Genomic DNA, 21,131 nt, shown 5'->3' on the forward strand with positions numbered 1-21,131 from the left:
AGTCAATAAGGGTTCATATATTAGCCAATATTTATATAGTGAACAATGGAGTACAGACAACATAGAGATGGAACAAACAATAATCATGGCTGAAATGAAAGCCAGAGCATAAATAGACGTGTGTTTCTCTGGGGCGGCCCCCACAACATAAACATGAAAGTCAGAGCAGATGTCTGTCGAACATTTGTATGGACCAGGAAAGCAGAACAAAAACAAGATTAAGCCAGAATGCACAGAGCGACGCCGAACAGCCAGGTACAAGCCAACAGTGCCTTTGTCTCCATGGAGATGCATGACCATCATGGACACAACCTGGGCCTCCCTTTTTCCCAGAACCTCAAGGACAATACCTTCATCTGGGGGCTCCCCCTCTGGGCTATAGAGGTGAGGCAGGAGTCAGTGTAGTGGATGCACAGGAAGCCAAACCACAGGGGGCAGCAGTTGGTGGTGGTGGTGGCGTGTACTCCTGCCTGCAGGGTGGGGACGCTCCTACCTCTGCTGTCGTCACTCCTGGCCCATTCTGGGAATTTCATGCTGGGGAGGTTGGGACAAATGAGTAAATAGTAAATGTGTAATCATATCTGAAGACTATAGATTCCCTAATTGGTTTATGTAAATAACTGTTTATAGTCCAAATCGATACAATTCTTCTTCTAAAGTTAACAAAATAAACAGATTTGAGCAGAACTTAGTCATTTTTTCTCCCCTTCTCTATTCATGATTACATGAGCACATTTAAATCTGTTTATGTTTCATTTTTTCTTCTTTGTTGAGTAAAAGATTTGTTTTAATAGGTTACAGTCCTATAATTCACAGTAATTTAACAAAAAAAATGCAGCTGTGTTTGAATGCATTTTTGAGGTCATTTTTGATGTGCTTCTATATAGAAGCATCAATAGAAATGAAATGTCACAGATAAAAGAGCGAACCTGTAGGAGCTGCAGCCCTCTAATGGAAAACTGCCACACTCGCTTTGCATTTATTTGTGCAAGAAATGTCACCGTCGTCACTATATGTGCTAGAGTTTCATGCCAGATGTGCTCACTTAATATTACTGTAATTGTTTAAGACATGTCTCCCTTCAACAATAAAACTGCTCATGTAAAAACAATGCTGCACAGACACTGAAGTATAAAAACAAGTCAGTTTGCAGACAAATATACAGAAACATCAATACTCAGTTCACTTTTTCTTTTTATTGGTATAAAAAAAATGAATACCGCCAATAAAACATTTTGGAATCCCACGCTTTTTTTAACTTAACATTTTTTATATTAGATGACAGTAATTACAAATATTTATACAATAAAACAGTTCCAATATATTACGATGTAAATTCACTGAATGCAAAGAATTCAAGACGAGCTATAATCAAAAATGTAGTATAAAAAACATGGTTACTAGAAGTTACAACAGTATTAAGTGAGATTTTACAGTGATCATGTTTGCAACACCACTTTTTATGAGATTACAACAGATAAGACAGTTCCATAATAGGTTAAGTATGTGTACATGAAAACATACAAATATAGCAATACAAAACAGTGACAAAGCAGTTACAATTCGTATGTAGGAGACTCTATTTTGAAGAAGTTTTTGAAGGAAGTTAGATAAGTATATGGGAGAAATAAGACCGATCACTGAAAAAGATTTAAGGCCACTGGCTTAATATCTGTATAAAGAAAAGTTTAAAGTCCCTCTTCTTTGACTAAATACTCTGGCAGAGTCTGAAAAGCAGTGACGGGCACAGCCACTGGAACCGTCAGGGAAATGGCGCTGGATTCAACAGTGGAGGGGGAAACCTCGCTGGGGGGCTGCGGAGAGGGCAGTGGGTCTGTGTAGATGATGTTTAAGTCACTGACTTGTGCAGCCGGAGACACGTCTGTGTGAGTCCGTAAGTGCTTGCGAAGGTAGGCGGCAAACAGAAAGGCTTTGCCACAGTGGGGGCAGCTGTGAGGTTTGTTGGTGGAATGGATCTTCTGGTGTTTACGCAGTCCGGATTTGTTGAGGAAGCCTTTGCCGCAGCTGTTGCAGACATGAGGCCTCGGTTTGGGATGCTGCTTCTCATGCTCCTGTAAGTCTGCCAGCTGTGCAAACTCTTCCTGGCAGGTTTCACAGACGTGCAAACCCAGTGGTACAATCTTAGTAACAGTTGGAGGAGTGGAGTCAATGGAGTGAAGATTTTCGTGGGACTGAACTTCATCCCAGGTTCCAAATGTAGCATCGCAGTGCGTACAGGAGAACTGTGGGAGAGTTGTGTGGGAAGTAAAGCCTGAAGCTGACCCTGACCCTGCCTCTGCCTCTTGTTGGTCTTGTTCTTGTTGTGGTGGTGGTGGTTGTTGTTGTGGCTGCTGCTGCTGCTGCTGCTCCGAGTGCTCAGCTAGGTGAGTTCTCTCATGTTTGCGCAGGCTCGACGATACAACAAACGACTTCAGACACTCCTCGCATTTGTAAGGCCGCTCTCCAGAGTGCACACGCCGGTGCTTGTTGAGGCTGGAGCGCTCGGCAAATGACTTGTCACACTCGGTGCAAGAGAAGGGCCGCAGTCCTGTGTGGACAAGCATGTGGCGCCGCAGGTCCCAGGACGCTACAAACGCCTTGTCACAGCTCTGGCATTTGTAAGGACGCTCTCCAGAGTGAACGCGTTCATGCACGGCCAGATCAGCCGGCTGCCTGAACCTCTTGGAGCACTTGTCGCAGGGGTAGGGCTTGAAACCCTGGTGGGCTCGCTGGTGCCGGCGGAAACTGGACGGGTCGGAAAACATCTTGCCGCACTGTGGACAGAGGAACGGCTTCTCGCCCGAGTGAGTGCGGAGATGGGACTGGTAGGAGGACAGCTGGGTGAAGCCTTTGCCACACTGCTCACACTGGTAGGGTTTATTCTGGGAGTGGATGCGCTGGTGGCAGGCCAGAGAGGAGGAGCGGGAGAAGGCTTTGCCACAGTCCGAGCACAGGTATGGCTTTTCCCCAGTGTGGGAGCGCTCGTGGTTCTTCAGGTCCTTCAGCTCTGTGTATGTTTTCCCGCACTCGGCGCAGGCATAAGGCCGATGACCCTGGTGGTTCCTTCTGTGTTTTCTGAACACGGAGGGATCGGCAAAGCTCTTCCCGCACTCGCCACAGAAATATGGCTTTTCCCCTGTGTGAGAGCGCATGTGCACCTTCAGTTTGGACAGGGTGGGGTAGCTCTTAGAGCACTGGGGGCAGGAGTAAGGACGCTCTCCGCTGTGCTGTGTCATATGGATCCTCAGGCATATAGCCTGCATGAAGGCCTTACCACAGTCAGTGCATATGAAAGGTTTCTCCCCCGTGTGAGAGCGGCTGTGGTTGCGAAGCTCTGTTGGCGTCTTATAAGCCTTGTGACAGTCGGGACACTGAAAGGGGCGCTGGGATGAGTGAGTGCGCTCGTGCTTTGAGAGCTGAGCTTTGCTGGAGAACGTCTTGGTACACTGGGAACACGAGTGCTGCTGCTGCTGCTGCGGCTGTTTCTGCTGCTGCTGCTGCGGCTGTTTCTGCTGCTGTTTCTGCTGCTGTTTCTGCTGCTGCTGCTGACGGTTCTTTACATGTGTAGAGAGCTTGTGGCTCCGCAGAGCTGACAGGCTCTTGAAAGTCTCTGCGCAGGTGGAGCATAAGAAGGAAGGTTTGGCTTTCGGAGGTCTCCCCCTGCCTCGCTTTTTTGCAGGCTGATCCTTCATCACCTCTTTCTTCGGCTGGCCCTCTTCATCCTTCACAGGAGGGGTGTATTGCTCTGTAAGAGGTGCGCTGCCAGGCTGAGGAGAAGCCATCTTTATATCTGCAAAAACATGATATAAAATGACTTTGTGGTTATTATCCAAATAAATATAATTAGCAGAACAAGGCTATAAGATAGATCAGAAATCAGAGATCAGAGATCAGGGTAAAGTCCTGTAATTATTTTGAATTATATGAGCAGATCGCCAGTGACAGTGGCTGATGGTGGACTATAGAAAAAAAATCCGTATAATCACATAATAACAGAAATATGTGGGTGTGCTTTCAATCACAAAATGGCTGGCATTAGGACCTCAGGGACAATAAGCTAACCGCTTTGATGCCAGAGGAAGTTGGCGATGCAATGACAGAGATCAGTGAGTATGAATGACTGCCGTCAGGCCGACCGGAGACCAGGCACAGAAAGATCACAAGTCAGTGATGGTGTTAACAACCCGACACGATATGTACGTATTGCTACTTTAGCTAGCTCGCTCGCTAAACATTTTTTGTACTAACTCAAAATGGCTGGCTTTAGGACCGGCTGCAGCAATTCATTTGACAGTGTCATCATCACCATGACCGTCATTACATGGGGTGGATTTCGCTAACGTTAGCTGGCTGCACGTCGTAAGAAATATAAGATAAAGGACCGGGCTTCTTACCTGAATCAGGGCATTGGATGTTGGTCGATAATTCCCGGGAAATGTCTGGTACGAGACAGCAGCATTTGCTGAGACACACAGTGATTGCTGTTGTTGACTGGCTGCAGGATGGGGGACGGCTCTAGGACCATGATGACGACAGCTCTCGGCAAGCCAAGTGTGTCACATTTTAAAACGTTCAGTGTTTAAAAAAAAAAAAAAATACAAAGATAAGACCCGCGATATATTACAGAACCTGGGTTAAAAACCCGGTAATCATAACAAAGTAGAGGGTTTTTAATCTACATGGAAACACCCTTGCCAAGCTACAAAGCTCATAAGTGACAGCCGGTGCTAGCTCCGAGTGCTAACGGCAGCTAGTGTGCTTTATTATGTATTTTTGCGATAGACAGAACCATGGTATTAAAATAAAACGTCCAATGCCTTAAGTGTATTTTCTGTTTTGTAATTGCATTGGTACTGGACTCGCCGCCGTTTTTTTTGTTATTTGTTTTTTACTAAACTAAACTTTTAGCCCTCCTACCTTTTAGTTGCTTCAGAGGGAAGTATTTCTCTGCTGCACATTTCCTGTTTCCTAGCAACAAGAGCAATGTGGAAACGGGGATGGAAGAAAAAAAAAGACAAATGGGGAAAGAGGGGGTGCCCTTTACATAAAACAACGTTTCTAAAAATAATGAATGAAAATATATCCTCGGAGGCATGCACTGAATCAGTACTGATGCAGGTATTTAATCTGACGCATCTGCTAATGTTGTGATTCCGCATTTTGAAAGGACTTCTTGGCTTTTTGGTGCAATGTTTGTTTAGCTAGCTGGTGGCGCGCTAACGTTAGCTCGCGCTAGCTCTGTGATTGAAATTCAGCTGTAATTAATTTGTTTATCATACTTATTATAATATGGAGAGTACGGCTGTATTCATTCCGTGTGTGTTGATAATGACCGACGGCGTGGGTAGTCGCAGCGGCGATAAATCAGCAGAGAAAGGCGTTGGTCTCCCGGTTTATTGACATAGCTAGCGGTGGTTCATCTAGCCTGCTGGTGCAGAGATGGAGCATCTCGTGTCAGGACCCACAGTTCCCAGTTTATTACATTTAACCTGATGAATCCGTCTTTGATGCCCGTTACATGCGGGTTGAACAATCTGATTTACTCACTTATTTATTTTTGACGGACTAAAATCAGGACCAGCTGTTGTGGAAAGATAAAAAATATATATATATTGCATGTCAGTAACCGTTACCAAACTGATACAAGTGCATTTTACAGTTGAAGTTGTCATTTTGTACTTGACTATGATAATTTTCAGACTACAAGTACTGTATTTATTTATTATATTTAAAAAGTGTGTGATTATGTCACCTCTAGCACCCTATAATGTATGCAGGGCTCCAGACGAACTATTTTTTAATGGGAGTACAAACAGAAAATTTGGGGGCACAAATTAACTTGCTTTTCATTCGTGATCTTCATACACCTTGGACTGCCACCTGTAATGACAGATTACAGATTCAGCAAACAGCAAATTTACTGGTTGCACATGCAATTTGCCCCTAGAATTTGAGACAGTGCAAGTAATCTACTTGCACTGTCTCAAATCCTAGGGGCAAATTGCCCCATTAAGGGGCAGTCTGGAACCCTGGTATGTCCTGTTCACTGTGTAGAAATTATTACTGTAATGTTTTTTGTTATTATATTTTCCACCTCTTTAAATGGCATCTCTTCTGCTTTCAACAGCTCAGTTCACCTGCCTCACCTGAAGTCTAGACGGTCTCCTAGTTGTGTGGAAGTGGTTCTCAACATCCTCTGCCGTGTTTCCTCCCTGGAGATTCCTTGGACCTCATTGTAAAGAAAGAATTCTTCTTTTTATACAGACACACAAGGCATCTAATGCATTTCCCTCCTCCACACTCAACCACTCTGTGTCTGGTGCACTTGATTCAATCATTATCTTGTGATGGCAGCGCAAGACGCTGGCAGGACAACAGGTTTCCCTTGCAAACAGTGTGGCATGGTGTGTCCCAATATGCCAAGTCTGCTGGAGCACATGGATGCTCACCTTCAACAAGAAGAGGAACGTAAATTTAGATGTGATGAATGTGGACGTGGTTACAGGCACGCAGGTAGCCTAGCTAACCACAAAAAGACTCATGAAGTGGGTTCCTTTCAGTGTAACATATGTGGTAAAGAAAACTCAAATGCTCTGTCCCTGAAAAGTCATCTTCGGAGCCACACTTCACAGAAAAAGTATTCCTGTACTGAATGTGGGAAAGGATTTCGTCTGGCAACACAGCTGACCACGCATGAAAGGGTTCACCTTGCCAGGCGAGTAAAGGAGCAGACATACAGGAAGGTAGACATGGAATATCACACACATGAAGAAGGAGATGAGATTGAAGACGATCACCCACATCATCTCGACGACTATTCTGCCACTGTTGGGACTTCTACAGAAAGCAGCCCAGCTGAGGACAAAGCAGAGGTTGTTTATGATGCACACGCCGAGACCTCTGATGATGCAGCAAATCGCCCTTTCAGATGTGATGTGTGTGACAAATCGTACATTCACCATCGAAGCTTGACCAACCATAAAAAGACTCATCAGGTGGGAATGTTTGAGTGCACAGTCTGTTTCAAACTCTTCAATAACATGGCTGCTCTCTACAGCCACCAGAGAACTCACAAGGGGAGAAGCGGGACAGACCCTGGTTCAATGGGTGGGTCATACACAGACACACCACTTGGCCAGTTTTCACCTCAGGGTCAGGATGCTCCAGTGAATTTCTGCCATTTATGTCAGGTACTATTCCCCAGTGACGAGGAGTTCCAAGAGCACATCCAAATGCATAACTCCTCATCTGTGTCATTTGGGCTTCAAGACAACTTGTTAGAGAACCACAGTATATCATATGACAACAGTATTGCTTCACCTGAGTCAAGTTTTTATGCATCTCCTATAAATAACGTACCGTCAGTCCCATCGATAGATAATCATGGAGGTTTTGATCAGCAACAGGAGCAGATTATAAGTAATGGTCACGTATACTCAGATTGCTCCAATAATCAAACTCCATCTTCCAGTAGCACTCAGGGAGAACCCCCAATCATAACCACAAGCATTCTCGATCCTGTCCTGACACACACACAAAACACTGACGATGCAACTGAAATGGAAGAGACTTCAACTGTAGACTCTGACGGGCGTCCCTTCAAGTGTCAGATCTGCGGGAAAAGCTACCGGCACTCTGGGAGCCTAATCAACCACAAAAGGTCACATCAGGTGGGGATTTACCAGTGCTCTGTTTGCAGAAAAAGCTATCCTCACTTGGCCGCCCTCAAAAGTCATCTCCGTCTCCACAAAGCTCAGTCATCATCCTTTAGCCTCAACGCTGGGGGAGACTGGCTCTCCTCAGAGCCCCTCACTATGGATAACCAGCAGGGCTGCTTCTCCTCACAAGAGGAGGACGGCACTCAGGCTATGCTCGGTATCAATCAGAAGAATGGTGTGGACCACAGCAATGGAGCTTTGTACCATGAGCAGTTTAATCAGGACTTTTCTCACGATATGACAGTGCATCTACCTCACAACGAACACCTGATGCAGAGGCACATGTGTGCAGACTGTGGTGAGACATTTTCAGACATTGAAGGGATTAAATCCCACAGTTGTCCACTGCTGCAACAGCAACACGACACAACTAGCAGTGAGTATGAGAGTAATACAAACTTCCAGGACAGTAACAGTCACTATTCCATCGGAAATCCAGGGAGTAACGTAGAGTTTCATGGTCTGAACGGTAGCCATGATCAGAGTTACTTTGAGCAGAGTTTCCATGAAAGTGTGAGCAGTCATCAACAGAACGGTGGTGGAGGAGAGGATACAGCTGAAGAGGAGGAGGAGGAGGAGGAGGATGATGATGATGATGGAGATCTCTATCAGTGCTCTATATGTGGAAACAGCTACACCAGCATGAGGGCTCTCAGGAGCCATCTCCGAGGGCACACACAGTCCCATGGTACTCCTGCCAGCTCAGGGCCTTCATCCATGTCCTCCCATGAAGAAGTGAAAGATGAGGAGCTGGGAGAGATGATGATCTGCAGCACATGTGGAGAAAGTTTTGCCAACAGGCAGGACTTGATTACCCATCAGCTCCTGCACAACAATGACCAAGTAAATAATGTCGATCATTTACATACAAACAGCGATGTGTCTGGAGGCAAGGAGGAAGCACAGAGTATCATCTGCGGCAGCTGTGGCATTTTCTGCACCAGCTACCATCATCTGGAGAACCATGGCTGTACGGCCGAGAGGAAAGATGAGTCAATGAGTGGTAAAGAGGAAGTGAAAACAAATGATGTTACCCAGCATGAAGACACAAGTCGCGTTAAAGGGACACGAAGCGATACTGAAGGCCGTCAGTACAAGTGTGATCAGTGTGGGCGGTCCTACAGACACGCTGGCTCTCTTCTTAACCACAAAAAGTCCCACAAAACAGGTGTATTCAGATGTCTTGTCTGCCAGAAACGCTTCTACAACCTGTTGGCCTTAAAAAACCACCAGAGATCACACTTTGATATCAAGAGGTTAGTTCCAACATAAACACACATCACTGTTAAATGTACAGTTATTACATTATCACTCATGTTGAAATTTTTTTTATCAATTTAACGTTAAAGAAGAGAAAAAGTAACTATTGGCTTGTAGTGTTGATTTTGTGATGTTTTGAATCATGCCTCTTTTCATTGTGTTGAGTGTTTCTCATTCTGCTAACTCAGAGTTAATACATTTCCCTCCTCTTCTCCCCCAGGCACACTTGCCATGAGTGTGGGAAAGCCTTCAAAATCCAGAAGCAGCTATTGAACCACCTGAGAAGACACAAAGAAAACCAAGCCAAAATTCAGGAACTCAACAACCAGATCCAGGCCCTCATGCAGATGAATGGGACCCGGTCGGATGGAGGAATGCAGTCCCTGACTTCAAATTCCAATCAGGCTTTTACTTCTCCTCGACACTGCAAGCAAGTGGCTGAAGGGAAAACGGCTCACATGAAGAGTGAGACTTTGGTCAAATCAGAGGACACAGGTGACCCGCGACCTTTCGCCTGCGATCAGTGCGGGCGCACGTATCGCCACGCAGGCAGCCTGGTCAACCACAGAAACTCTCATAAAACAGGTGAATATTATTGTTCTGTATGTAACAACACTTATTCCAATCAACTAGCAATGAAAAACCACTTGCGCACCCACTTTGCATATAAAAAGCACTCTTGCCAAAACTGTGGAAAAGGCTTTAGAGGAAAGAAGCAGCTAGGAGCTCACGTCTGTGCAAACCTCAGAAAGGATGGGGCCGGAGGCAGGAGGGGTTTAAAACCTAGAGCCTTGAAGTGTAAGGAATGTAAGCAGGCCTTTACCTCTGTTGACGCTCTGGCAGCCCACACCTGTGACAGACCATCAGGCAGCAGCGATGCACAACTAGATGTGTCCTCAAACAAAGAGGAGCGCCCTTTCACATGCAACATATGTAATCGCAGCTACCGCCACGCAGGCTCACTCCTGAACCACAAAAATACTCACAAGACGGGACACTTCAGCTGCACCTTCTGCTCTAAGCCCTTCACTAACCCCATGGCTCTGCGCAATCACACACGCATCCACACCCAGAAGAAAAAGTATGTGTGTCTCACGTGCGGAAAGGCCTTCCGCCTCGCCAGTATCCTACACAACCACCAGAGGGTCCACAACAGGGTGGCCAGTCACTTCAGCTGTCCTGCGTGTGGAAAGAGCTTCCAGGGCCGGTCCGGTCTCAAGAGGCACCGGTGCCGCAGAGGTCAGGAGAACTCAGCAAGAGTTGGAGTCCAGCAGTCAGAGAGGGGAGATAAGTGCTTCATGTGAGTTATTTCTTTATTGAGAACTGAGTTTCTAAGTCCTATTAGTGAATATTGGTGTAGTATTTATGTATTGCGCTTTATGGTTAACACAAAATCCTGACCTGATTGAGTTTTGTCTCCAGAAAACACTGACAGTTTTCAAATGTAAAAATTCCCACTCAGTATGTAACTATATTTCAAAACACATTTAAAGTATTCTTACCAAAAATTGTTGATGTCATGTGTTAATGTGGACTTACAGATCAAGTATGGCTGAGGCTCTTATATTTAATGATAGCAATAGTTAAGGAAGATGATCAGTAATTTACTGTTGGTTTAAATGATCTGGGTTGCACTGTCTTATTAGGGACTGAACATGAACATGTCCCTGCTGCAGGTGTGACCTGTGTGGGCGCTCCTACCGCCACGCTGGCTCCCTCCTCAACCATAAAAAGACACACTCCGAAAACCTCCACCACTGTACCTTGTGTCTGCAGACATTCCCCGATCCTCTCAGCCTACAGCTCCACTCGCAGATGAGGCGTCACTGCTGCCCCGAGTGCGGCAAGACTTTCTGTCTGGTCGCGCACCTGCAGAGCCACATGGAGGTGCACTCGAAGGACCAGGCCGTGGTCTGCAGCCTCTGCCAGCAGAGCTTTCCCACCGCAGAAAGTTACCAGCAGCACCACGACACGCACCACCGGGGTGAGGCCCCCTATCAGCAGGCTGCGGACGAACCCGTAGATAACAACCTCTGCTGGGACTCAGGAATAAATCAGACCATGGGGATGGATGAGATGCAAAAACAGGTTCCACCGCCTCTGTCCCATATTCCAGGAAGCATCACCGATTCACAGAAGGGCAACGACGCGGCTGGCACGGAGGAGAAGAGCCACGTCTGCGAGCACTGTGGCCGCACTTATCGCCACGCCGGCTCCCTCCTCAACCACAAGAACAGCCACAAGACGGGCTCGTTCTTCTGCTCCATCTGTCAGAAGGAGTTCACCAACCTGATGGCTCTCAAAAACCACCGACGCATTCACACGGAGCCCAAGCGCTACCAGTGCCTGGAGTGTGGAAAGGCGTTCCGCGTGTCCACTCAGCTCATATGTCACCGACGGATCCACACCAAAGAGAAGCCCTTCGCCTGCCTGCTGTGCGACAAGAGCTTTTCAAGCAAGTCAAACCTGCGGCACCATCAGAAAATGCACCAGAACACTCAGACCTACGACTCCTCGTTTAGCATGGACGCCGACTCATTTATGGACCTGGACATGGGGTCTTTCCTTTAAAGTAGTACCCCAGGGACATACAAGAGAAGAGGACAGGTGCTCCTCTTATTATCTGTTCTGTATCCCTCTATCAGTAATTGTAAACCAGTATTTTTTCAGAAAGTGCTCCTTGGTCCTGACACAAACTTCTTTTTAAAGATGCACATTTCATTACCGACTTCCAGTCTTACCTCCACAACAGACGGCAGCATCACTGCAAAGTGAGTTTACTGGTCAGCTTTTAATAAGGTCTGAATGTTTTCCATGAATACACAGGAATCCAGATACAGGACAGGCGATGAACACATTCGTCGCCGCTCATTCCTCAACGACAAACCAACCAACCAACCAAAGTCAACAGAAAAGTGCAGCCCAGGTCCATGTAAGAACATTAACACTGATGATGTTTTTGTAAGACCTCTACTCTTAACGGGGATCTCTCCTCTCTTGCTATGTATTATTGTGTTCAGTGCCTCTGTAAGTTCCTTAGGAAACAAAATATACAAACTATATTTATCTTTGAATCCTTTTGTTAGCTTTGCCGTCAATCTCGAAGGACTGCTCACTTTCCTTTGGGATTTCACATAGGGCAAGCCTGTTGTTATTAAGTCAAATACCTCTGGGTGTGTCCAAAGGTCAGTGGCAAACTGAAATCATATTATCAAGTAAATAGTTGTACTGCTAATAATATTCACATTAAGTGACATTGTATGCTAAAATGGATGTATTTATTAATTTATTCCTGTTATTTTATGTCCATATTTTATTAGAAAAACTTTTTATGAATGTTGTTAAAAAAAACTGTCTTCTAAAACTCATGTAGCCTTTAAGGAACTTCATCATTTGATTTTGTAACTCATTAGATTTCAGTTACAACAGGCAGGAACGGATGATGTTCCCGAGGATGGTGTTTTGTGCACATCATCCTCAGGTGTGTGCAGCACTCAGGGGAAACCTTCAAAAGGAACACACCTGATGTGTAAAACATTGTAGAGAATCTGTTTCTGAGCTGAAACGGAGCATTTTTTCCACTCGTGCCATTTCAACATGTTTCTATTTTAGCTCATGTGACGCTTCTCAGAGTCACTCCAACGTTTAGTTGCAGCTACACATGCAGTGCATGCTGGAATCCATCTTTGAACACTCGGAGAAGCATCGTTAATGTTGAAGTGCCAGTGCCTAAAATGTAAACCGACTGTAGCAGTTTAATGTAAACAAACCTCCCGTCACTGTACTTGTTATACTGTAAAACCGTGTTCTTTTCTTTGTCCACTTCATTTGATTTTTAGAATTGATCAGATGATTTATGAACAGCAACAAACATTTCACATGTCTCAAAGCAGTCAATAACTAAATGTTGCAACATTGAGGTGAAAGTGGTTCTTTTTTGTTTCAGTTATTTTTTTCCCCTCACTAATGCTGTATACGAATCAAATTGAATGATTTGCATTTCTACTTTCCAGCCAACAAATATGGACTAAATAACTCATTTCTGCTAAGCACAAGTATTATTACTGCAAACATACCAGAGCTTTGTGAATTTGCAGCGACGAACCATTTTCACATTCACTGTTCAAGTTCATGTACCACTTATTTTCTGTGAAAAATGTGCAATTATTGATTTTATTTTATTTTTTTCTATGTTGTGAATGTTGTTCCTTATGTCTTTTGTTGAAATAATCTCAGTTCTTGCAGAAGAGAACACATGGCCTTTGTTTTTATAATAATCTAAAATGAGATTTTCTTTATGCCATATACATTACATTTCATGTACGCGTATGTTGGCACTGGTCAGAAGTATGAAATACCTCATGGAAAGCCCTGCCTACCTAGTAACTGCTACTTAATGCCTCATGCAGCTTAATTGTAGGGGATACACTGTAATCATACAAACTCAGATATTTACCAGTTGTAAGACATGGAATGGACGAAGCATCACTCTTAAGATTTTTACTTTGTAGTTTGCAGAATCTGTTTCCACCGTGACACCGTTGTTTCTCTGCAGTTTGTTGTTTTCAGAGTTATATTTGCACACGTGTAGTTGAGACACTTGTAGCCTAAGGACGATGGTTGGTCAATAATAACGTAGCCGAGATGTTGTTTGTTGGACAGGCAACAAGTCGGCTGCTCGATAGTTCACCTCAGCTCATTTTGCGGGTCGTAATATTTAAGCAATATGCTGAAAATATTGTTCCAGTGCACAAAATGAATTCATCTCATCTGTCTTCAACATATTCAGTATATTGACACTAGCCTTCAAAAATCACGACAACTTGCCATCTGCCATTTTGTTACAATATTTAAAAGCCTGTGCGTATTAATTGTTCCGATTTAGATGATTCCTGTAACATATTTTCATATACCATGGTAGCCTACATGTAAAACAACACATGCACATTTCAGTTAGAAGCGTAAACTGACTTTATTTTTGTACGACGTTTATTTTCTCGTTTCCTGTGGCACTTAACACGTTCACTCCTCTGTCATTGATCACACTCACAGCCTGTTATTTGTGGCGTGCGTTAATCTCAGAGCTCTCTCTGTAAATATTAGAATGATAACGGTTGGATCTCTGTACATTTACGGCAAGATTTCGTTTGGCAGGAGAAAACTGCTAGATTAGCTATTGTGTAATAAAAAGCATATACCACATGTTCTGATTTATTGGATTTCCAGTGCTCAAAAATGTCTGCTCAGTATTTAATTCATATTTATATAACTATTTTGTCACTCTGGAGCGTAGATTTTTACTTCTTTGTTAGAACTTAGTTTAGAATATAAGCAAATTATTGATAAAACTAGTTGAAATCAATTAAAAGACTTGAAACATACAATGTGTTTATTTCTTGTCCACATTCTGCCACATGATAGTCATCAATAAGCCTCGGATTGTTATTGAAAGTTGTCAGTTTTATTGTGAAAATACTTTTGGTACACAAAGCAGTCTATAAGATAGCATTAGGTAAAAGATGCCAGTGCATGTACAGTATATACAGTTTGGAAAAAGAAAGCAAGAAATAGAAGCAGAAAGTGTTAGTTATTGCTCAGTAACATCATCGGCTGGCCTAGTGGAAGTTTAACAAAAAATTCACTTCACTGGAGTCCCTTTAAAAAAATGTGCTTGTCCCTCACAGTTGATGCAACACAACACTGTAAGATACTTTAAAATAAATAATATAAACATCTGGAGAAAAAAAAGGAAAAGAAATGAGGGAAGTAATCTGTATTTTGGGTGATTCCCTAATTTTGCTGCCACAGGGCAAGCAGTTTACCCACATGCAGACAGATCCAAAACAAGACCTGAAACATTGTCAGTGATAAAATACCACAAAATCCCCCATACTCACATACTGTATGATGGTTTGAAAAAAAAAAAAAAACATTTTGCATTTTAAGAAAAAGTGGAAAACAACATCTCCGCCCACCATGTTGGTCACTGGTTTCCATGGCCACAATATTACAAACATACATCTAGACATGATAGTTTACTTTCCCCCCCTTGTTGCAGATCTGAAGCCGTAGCACAGGTCAGAGTCAGTAAGCGTTGTGATTGTGTAGCTCCACCTAAAACACTGTAGGTGCAATTTTCCTCACTACAGTACATTCCTTGCAGCATTCCCACATGTTAACAGTTTGGGGATTGTGTGTCTAGTGTTTCAAACATCCTGTCCTACCAACGCTGGGACGGTAACGTGCATTCTGGGGTTGAAAGATTCAGCTATGCTCATCTTAAATTCTACTTAAGTAAAAAAAACTTCTAAAACACACAAGACAATGGTTTTCTGACCTGCAATAAAGGGTCTGTGTTGGTCTCAGGAGACCTGGTAACAGTGCATGGTACAGTTTGCTTCCTTATATCAACAGCTTCATCACTGTATCAGGCTACAAAGAGAACAGGTAAAGACAGGGACGAAGGCTAGAGTACATTTCACCTATAAGTAGCTACATTCAAATGGCCTTGATGTGCCTGACAGTTTGTCTTTCTCACATGTGGTTTATCTTTAAAAGGCGGTTGTGGTGACTAACCAGCAGAGAGACCCCGTCTAACCCCGCAGAGTGGCAGGAGATCAACCTGCAGCCCAGCGGCTACTGGGTAGCAGTAGAGCCATGTTACATTCATTGGAGTCCCTGCTGGAAAATAGCACGATACAAAACTTGAAGCACTGATTTGTAGTTTTGCCTGGATTCTGAATCACAAACCCACAAAAGGTCATCCAGATCATAATCTCGTTTACGTGGTTTACAGAGGCACACAGAATCTGAAGAGAAAAAAACAAAAAAAAAGATGTCACTTAAAACAACGTTGTTACTATTCCTACGGAGGTGTGAGAGTTGCTCGTTGTAAGTCCTGTGGTCACGGCTGGGACCTACGCTGAGCGTGAGAACCGAGCACATCTCTTCACTGAACAGTCTAATAAATTAAAAAATGGTCCGATTCTGGTGGAGAGACACCCTGCAGTCAGAGTATTCACTTCATGGTCCAGAGGGTCCCGCGTCCGGCTGTGAGCCAGTCGCTGGCTGGTTCTGTCACATCTGTTTCCAGAGGAAGATGAGGCTGTGGGGGGGCATGACAACAACTCAGATCTCTTTATGTTCACACATCATGTCAAATAAACAGGTTTAACTAACAGGATCTGACTAATATGGGCCTAGTGTGTTGATAGAGCAAACATAAAAACAACATATTTTTCCATTTAAACTTCCTATTTTTCATTTTTGATCCCTATATCTTTAGATTTTTTCAGCTTTTTACAACAAATTCAATCACATCCAGATTTTCATTCAAACACCAAAATGTAAATGATACCTACTGAAATGTTTAAGCTTGATAAAGTGGCCCCGCGGTTTCTTCGATGGGTTCTGTGTGACAAAATGAAGAAGAGAAACATGATCACTTTCCCATCCTTTTGTGTATCTAAATGTACAAGCATTAAGTGAAAACACAGTGAGAGATATTTTCTGTGCCATTTCTGATAGTTTTGTGTGACACAGCTGCAAAAGCTTAAGAGCTGGACACACTGTGCACATGTTTGCGTTTCACTGGGGACAATAAATGATTTTTAAAGGATTACTTAACCTCAGAGTAATCTTTGTCATCAATAACTCATCTCTGTTCTCTTTGAAAGTCAAGGTTTTTCCCTCCATGTCGTCACAGACAAATGCACGATTTGACGAACTAACACAGAGAAGATCTTTTTTAAGTGGCAGAGCCCTGGATCGCAGCGTTTCGCTCTGACGCACTTCAAACACATGAAACACACGACACAGGCAGAGGAGGATCTCACCACGTAGAGGCCGCTTGTGGGACTTGCGTCGATGCACCATGACTCCGATGATCAGCGCGGCACCGACCAGAACGACAGCCAGCACCGAGAAGCTGGTGATGGCCGCCAGCTTCCACACGTCAGGCGCGTCCTCCACCTTTGTACCTGGTGATGCAGAACATGACAAAATAAACTGCAGCAGTGAGAAACAGGACACCGCTGCATGAACTCATCAAACATCTCAGTCTGGGTCTTACATGTGTTGCAGGACGGGGTCTTGGGGTACTGCTTGCACGATGCACACGGCACACAAACATCCAAGTCTGAGTTCCAAAACTCCAAGGAGCCGCACTGACCTGCACACAGAGAGACCACATTAATGTTATGACACTTTATGATTCATATAAGTCCTTCATAGGAAACAGGTTGTCATAGCTGAGCACCGGTGTTTCCAGAGTTAAACACTTCTGGTGTGTTATGAAATACAGTCTTTAGAAACTGTTGTAAGCCAAATGAAATGTTATGATGTGGGAGGTAATGGTGGAAGAGCATGGATCTGAGACTGATGCAAATGTTTTTAGCAAGCGACCATAATTCTCTAACAGTCTGGTAAAACAATAAACCTCAAGATTCAGCTGGAGTCAGTTACTGCAGGTGTGACCTGAGCAGGACACATGAGAAACTTGGTGGTTTTCTTCATCTTGTGAAAACAAATCTGGGAAATTCCTTCGGGTCGGACTGCTGATGTAACACGGCTGCGTGAGACAGACAGAGAGAGAGAAGTGCTGGGTAACTGTGAGCAGGCAGGGACGGCAGCACAGAGGAGCAGGATGTGTCTTCATACAGCACTTCCGCTGAAATGTTTTGCTTCTGTGTGCGCGTGTGACTTCCAGAGAATGAAGAAGCGCTGCGGCTGCTGAGAGAGAGAGAGGTTGGCAGACGGTGGTTAGGCTCTCGAGAGAAAAATGTCTACGACTGTGGACACAAAGGAAAGCTTCTTCTTCTTCGTCGTCTTCTTCTTTTTCTGGCAGCTGAACAATCACGTCCCACATGATGAAGAAGAAGGAGCACAAGTGGAAACAGTGCAGGGATCGCTTTGGTGTTTTTCAGACTGTGCAGGTTTAACATCCTGGCCTTGGTTAAGACATAAGAATGCACTAATACCCCAAGGTCATGGATGAGGTGGAGAGCATTGTGACATCAAGCTGAAAAACAAGCTCTGCAAAATAATACCCCAACACAAAGCCGGCCTTATAAGATGACAAAAAACAACACCAAACATGACCACGACAGATAATGTAACACGGAAACAGTGAAGGGAGATAATTCACAGATAAAAATGATAAGTGTCTTGCTTCCTCTTCAGAGTCACACACATGTATTTGCATGAACAAATTCTTTTGTGTCCAGCATTAGGGGGGTGAAAAAGAAAGAAAGAAAGAAAGAAAGAACCACACCAGCTTCAAACTGAGTCATCATCTGTAGTGACTTTCATGTTCAAAACTAGCAACTTTAAACATCACAGAGAGCAATATCAAAACTATCACAGAGGAGAGTTTGACGTAAACCCAAAACAGTTAAACCACATTGTAGGACAATGTGGCTGTTAGAGAGGCAATAATAGCGGCTAATTACTAGCACTGTGAAATCAAACTGTCGGAAACTGTTTCAAACCACAAAGTCAGGTTAATGAGAAAAACCACCAGACATGACAGACTTATCGAAAAATGAAACAAGGAAACATTCTCTAGATATTTCATCTGATAAATGCTCTTTGCTCAGTGAAAGTATCTAAATATGACTTTCAGTTTTTTTTTTTATTATTATTGAAAAAGTAACTTATTATTTAGTGACTGATATATATTATTGCAATCTTGCATCATTGTCACGCAGGTCTGATGGTTTAGTGAGGGAGTGGGAGTCATGAGTCAGTTCTGTTTCACAAAACAGTGTTAATTATTATTACCTAATTTGCTTCTTTAAGCTTTAAATAAGTTTTCAGACGAAACCATCTGAGAAATTCTGAGAAGTGTCTCTGCTGACGAGTCATCTGGAACCAACCGAACTAGACACTGAGTCAAAAACATGGAGAGGGGTTAACTGGAAAAATATATGTATTTATATTACAAGTGTAATCTATGATAGAATAGAATAGAAAAATACTTCACTCATCCCTCTGGAGGGAAATTCAGTCGTCCAGCAGCTTACAAGAACACAGACTTGTTTTTAATAACAGAAGCTTGAAAATGATCTTCTGATGGGTGATTTTTTTTTTGTCAATCAACTGATTAAAGATGACTTCAAGTGCAAAAGAGTCTCCAAAAGAACCACCCTGATGATGTCGCAGTGATGTCGCAAGAGTTACCTCAGCTCGGACTTGAGGCAGTCTTGTTACAGCCTGTCAGCTCGACAGGTGTTTGTGCATCAGCAGTTGGGTGTTTTACTATAAGACATGATTAAGTTGAATTATGGGAAATGAATGGGTTGAATAGCTGGACCACTGCAGCAACTTCATGTTTGTAATGGCTCCTTCTGGCTTGGAGGTGTTGGTATACTTCTTCTCTTGATGGAGAAAAAGTTTATCTTGAAACTCACAATCCAGAATATATTTCAACCTCAAATGCAGAAACAAATATTTCAGTACGAACTCCAGATACTTAGTCAGAAATGTGCAGGAAGCTGTACTACATGAGTTTCACATGATGACACATAGTACATCATCCAACCAGTCAGAACAGGTCATTATTAACCAACTGCGTCCAGAAGGCACCTGCTCAACAAGTTGTGTTTGAGGCATTTTGACCTCTCACTCTCTGGTTATGCAGCAGCCACATGCTCAGGCCCTTAGAGACTCTCCGTCCTCCGCTGCCAACTCGCCTGCAGAGCTGCAGACTGACTCATTTTTATAGCCGTGGTCACAGTAAAAATGTGTCACAGTTCTTGTAAGCCCGATGATTTCAGCTCTGCATCATCCATCCCAGTCCAGCTGGACTCACGCTCGAGGGTTCAAAAAGTCAAAGGAAGGAACTGAACCTTGACTCCTGGTCGACCTCTATCCAAACCACATCTGACGACCGGAGTTCTGCGCTTCTCAAATCAAACAACCTGAAACTGCTGATTGAACTGATAGGAATACTTCGGCCATGTTGAGTCTGACCTAAATTTTAAGGTTGAGAAAGAAATGGATCTCCTGGGGGTGTTTCAGTGGGAGTTTGCATGTTTTCTTCCAAGGACTTACTACACTCATTCATGAATGGCAACACATGCATCAGCCAGGGTTGCATTTTAAAAGGAAGAAAAAAGCTGCAGGGAATATCACAGTGAGTGTTATGGCTCAGCATGTCAAAATCTGGAAAACAAGAGAAAAAAAGCAATCTTTTGTGTTCATGACCAAAAAGACCTTGGCAGATCTCAGCACCTCGCCTGACAAAAGGGTGTTTTCTTGGGTGTGGGGATGCTGTATTTTGTCATACATTGGATGGGGGTGGGTGGACCGACAGCTGATGCCCAGATGTAGGGATTGTTTCACACGGACGGGGTCTAGATCAAACATGTTTTGAGGTCAGTTTGTTTGAAAAAAAAATTGCATTTGGTAACTTTAATGTCAGAGGAAATGGTCCTAACCCAAGTAATTATTCAAGACTGCAATCTGAGTCTGTTGTTCTCCACTGGGAGCCTATCCAAACTTCAGAGGACTGTGGAAAACAAAGTCAAAAGCTCCTCTTCTTCCTCTTCTTCTTTCCTGTTTCTGAGATAGTAGAAAATATATCTCTGTGCAAAATGGACCCTTGTGCACACTTCCATGTGGCCTGTCCTTCTCACCCAGGGGCATGGATGGATGGGGTGAAATAAGGCGATCGGAATGCGGAACCGGTGAGATATGCAGCTGGTTAAGGAAGCGGCTCTGTAAGCAAGACCCACTATCTGGCTCCGTTATTCAGAGAGCAGACCACCCGACCATCAGGCACACAAAACAAGCACACACCAAACATTTCACCAAAACACAAACTTAAAACATGGAAGGAAAATGAAAAAAATATGGATTCAGGGAAAAAAAAGAAAAAGAAATCTTCAAAGTAGTGATTTAACATTCAGTTTGAAAATCTTGTTTTGGGAAGGAAAAAAAAAACTTAATTTTACTTACTTTTCTGTGCGCTCACAGCGTGGAAATTGGTCACGGCCGCTATAATAAGTCCGCAGAGCGCGCAGAGAGCGTTGGAAGCCATGGTGTGTGCGGGGGAAAAGCTGCTCGCTGTCGGCTACACAATTCCCGAAAGTTCATCTGATTAACAATCCGTGCTGGGTTTTGAGCATGGAAAAGCGAGCATCAGAGTGAGTC

At 43.7% G+C, this 21,131-nt stretch overlaps 3 protein-coding genes across 6 annotated transcripts; 1 reads left to right on the forward strand and 2 right to left on the reverse strand.

The window, feature by feature from the left end:
* Nucleotides 1-1,589: 1,589 nt before the first annotated feature.
* On the reverse strand, nt 1,590-4,532 carry znf668 (zinc finger protein 668). Its single transcript, XM_085761036.1, has 2 exons — nt 4,395-4,532; nt 1,590-3,790 (listed from the first exon to the last, which is right to left on the reverse strand). The coding sequence occupies exon 2, from the start codon at nt 3,780-3,782 to the stop codon at nt 1,689-1,691; it is 2,094 nt and encodes a 697-aa protein (XP_085617162.1). The 5' UTR covers nt 3,783-3,790; nt 4,395-4,532; the 3' UTR covers nt 1,590-1,688.
* Nucleotides 4,017-14,358, forward strand: znf646 (zinc finger protein 646). Of its 4 annotated transcripts, none has more exons than XM_085761032.1 (4): nt 4,017-4,196; nt 6,128-8,974; nt 9,199-10,278; nt 10,655-14,358. In XM_085761032.1, exons 2-4 carry the CDS (start codon nt 6,348-6,350, stop codon nt 11,547-11,549), a joined length of 4,602 nt encoding a protein of 1,533 aa, XP_085617158.1. In that variant the 5' UTR covers nt 4,017-4,196; nt 6,128-6,347; the 3' UTR covers nt 11,550-14,358. The 4 variants fall into 4 exon arrangements, with proteins under 4 accessions (XP_085617158.1, XP_085617161.1, XP_085617160.1 ...); XM_085761035.1 differs by lacking the exon at nt 4,017-4,196 and adding an exon at nt 4,280-4,551; XM_085761034.1 differs by lacking the exon at nt 4,017-4,196 and adding an exon at nt 4,927-5,118.
* A 59-nt stretch (nt 14,359-14,417) lies between these two features.
* LOC146967989 (tumor necrosis factor receptor superfamily member 12A) lies at nt 14,418-21,131 on the reverse strand. The gene is made up of 5 exons (XM_085761037.1): nt 20,937-21,131; nt 17,050-17,148; nt 16,814-16,957; nt 16,340-16,388; nt 14,418-16,083 (listed from the first exon to the last, which is right to left on the reverse strand). The coding sequence occupies exons 1-4, from the start codon at nt 21,016-21,018 to the stop codon at nt 16,348-16,350; spliced, it is 366 nt and encodes a 121-aa protein (XP_085617163.1). The 5' UTR covers nt 21,019-21,131; the 3' UTR covers nt 14,418-16,083; nt 16,340-16,347.

The sequence above is a fragment of the Trachurus japonicus genome, chromosome 19, assembly GCF_045865225.1.
Source record: "Trachurus japonicus isolate A0001 chromosome 19, Traja_1.0".
Classification (NCBI taxonomy): domain Eukaryota; kingdom Metazoa; phylum Chordata; class Actinopteri; order Carangiformes; family Carangidae; genus Trachurus; species Trachurus japonicus.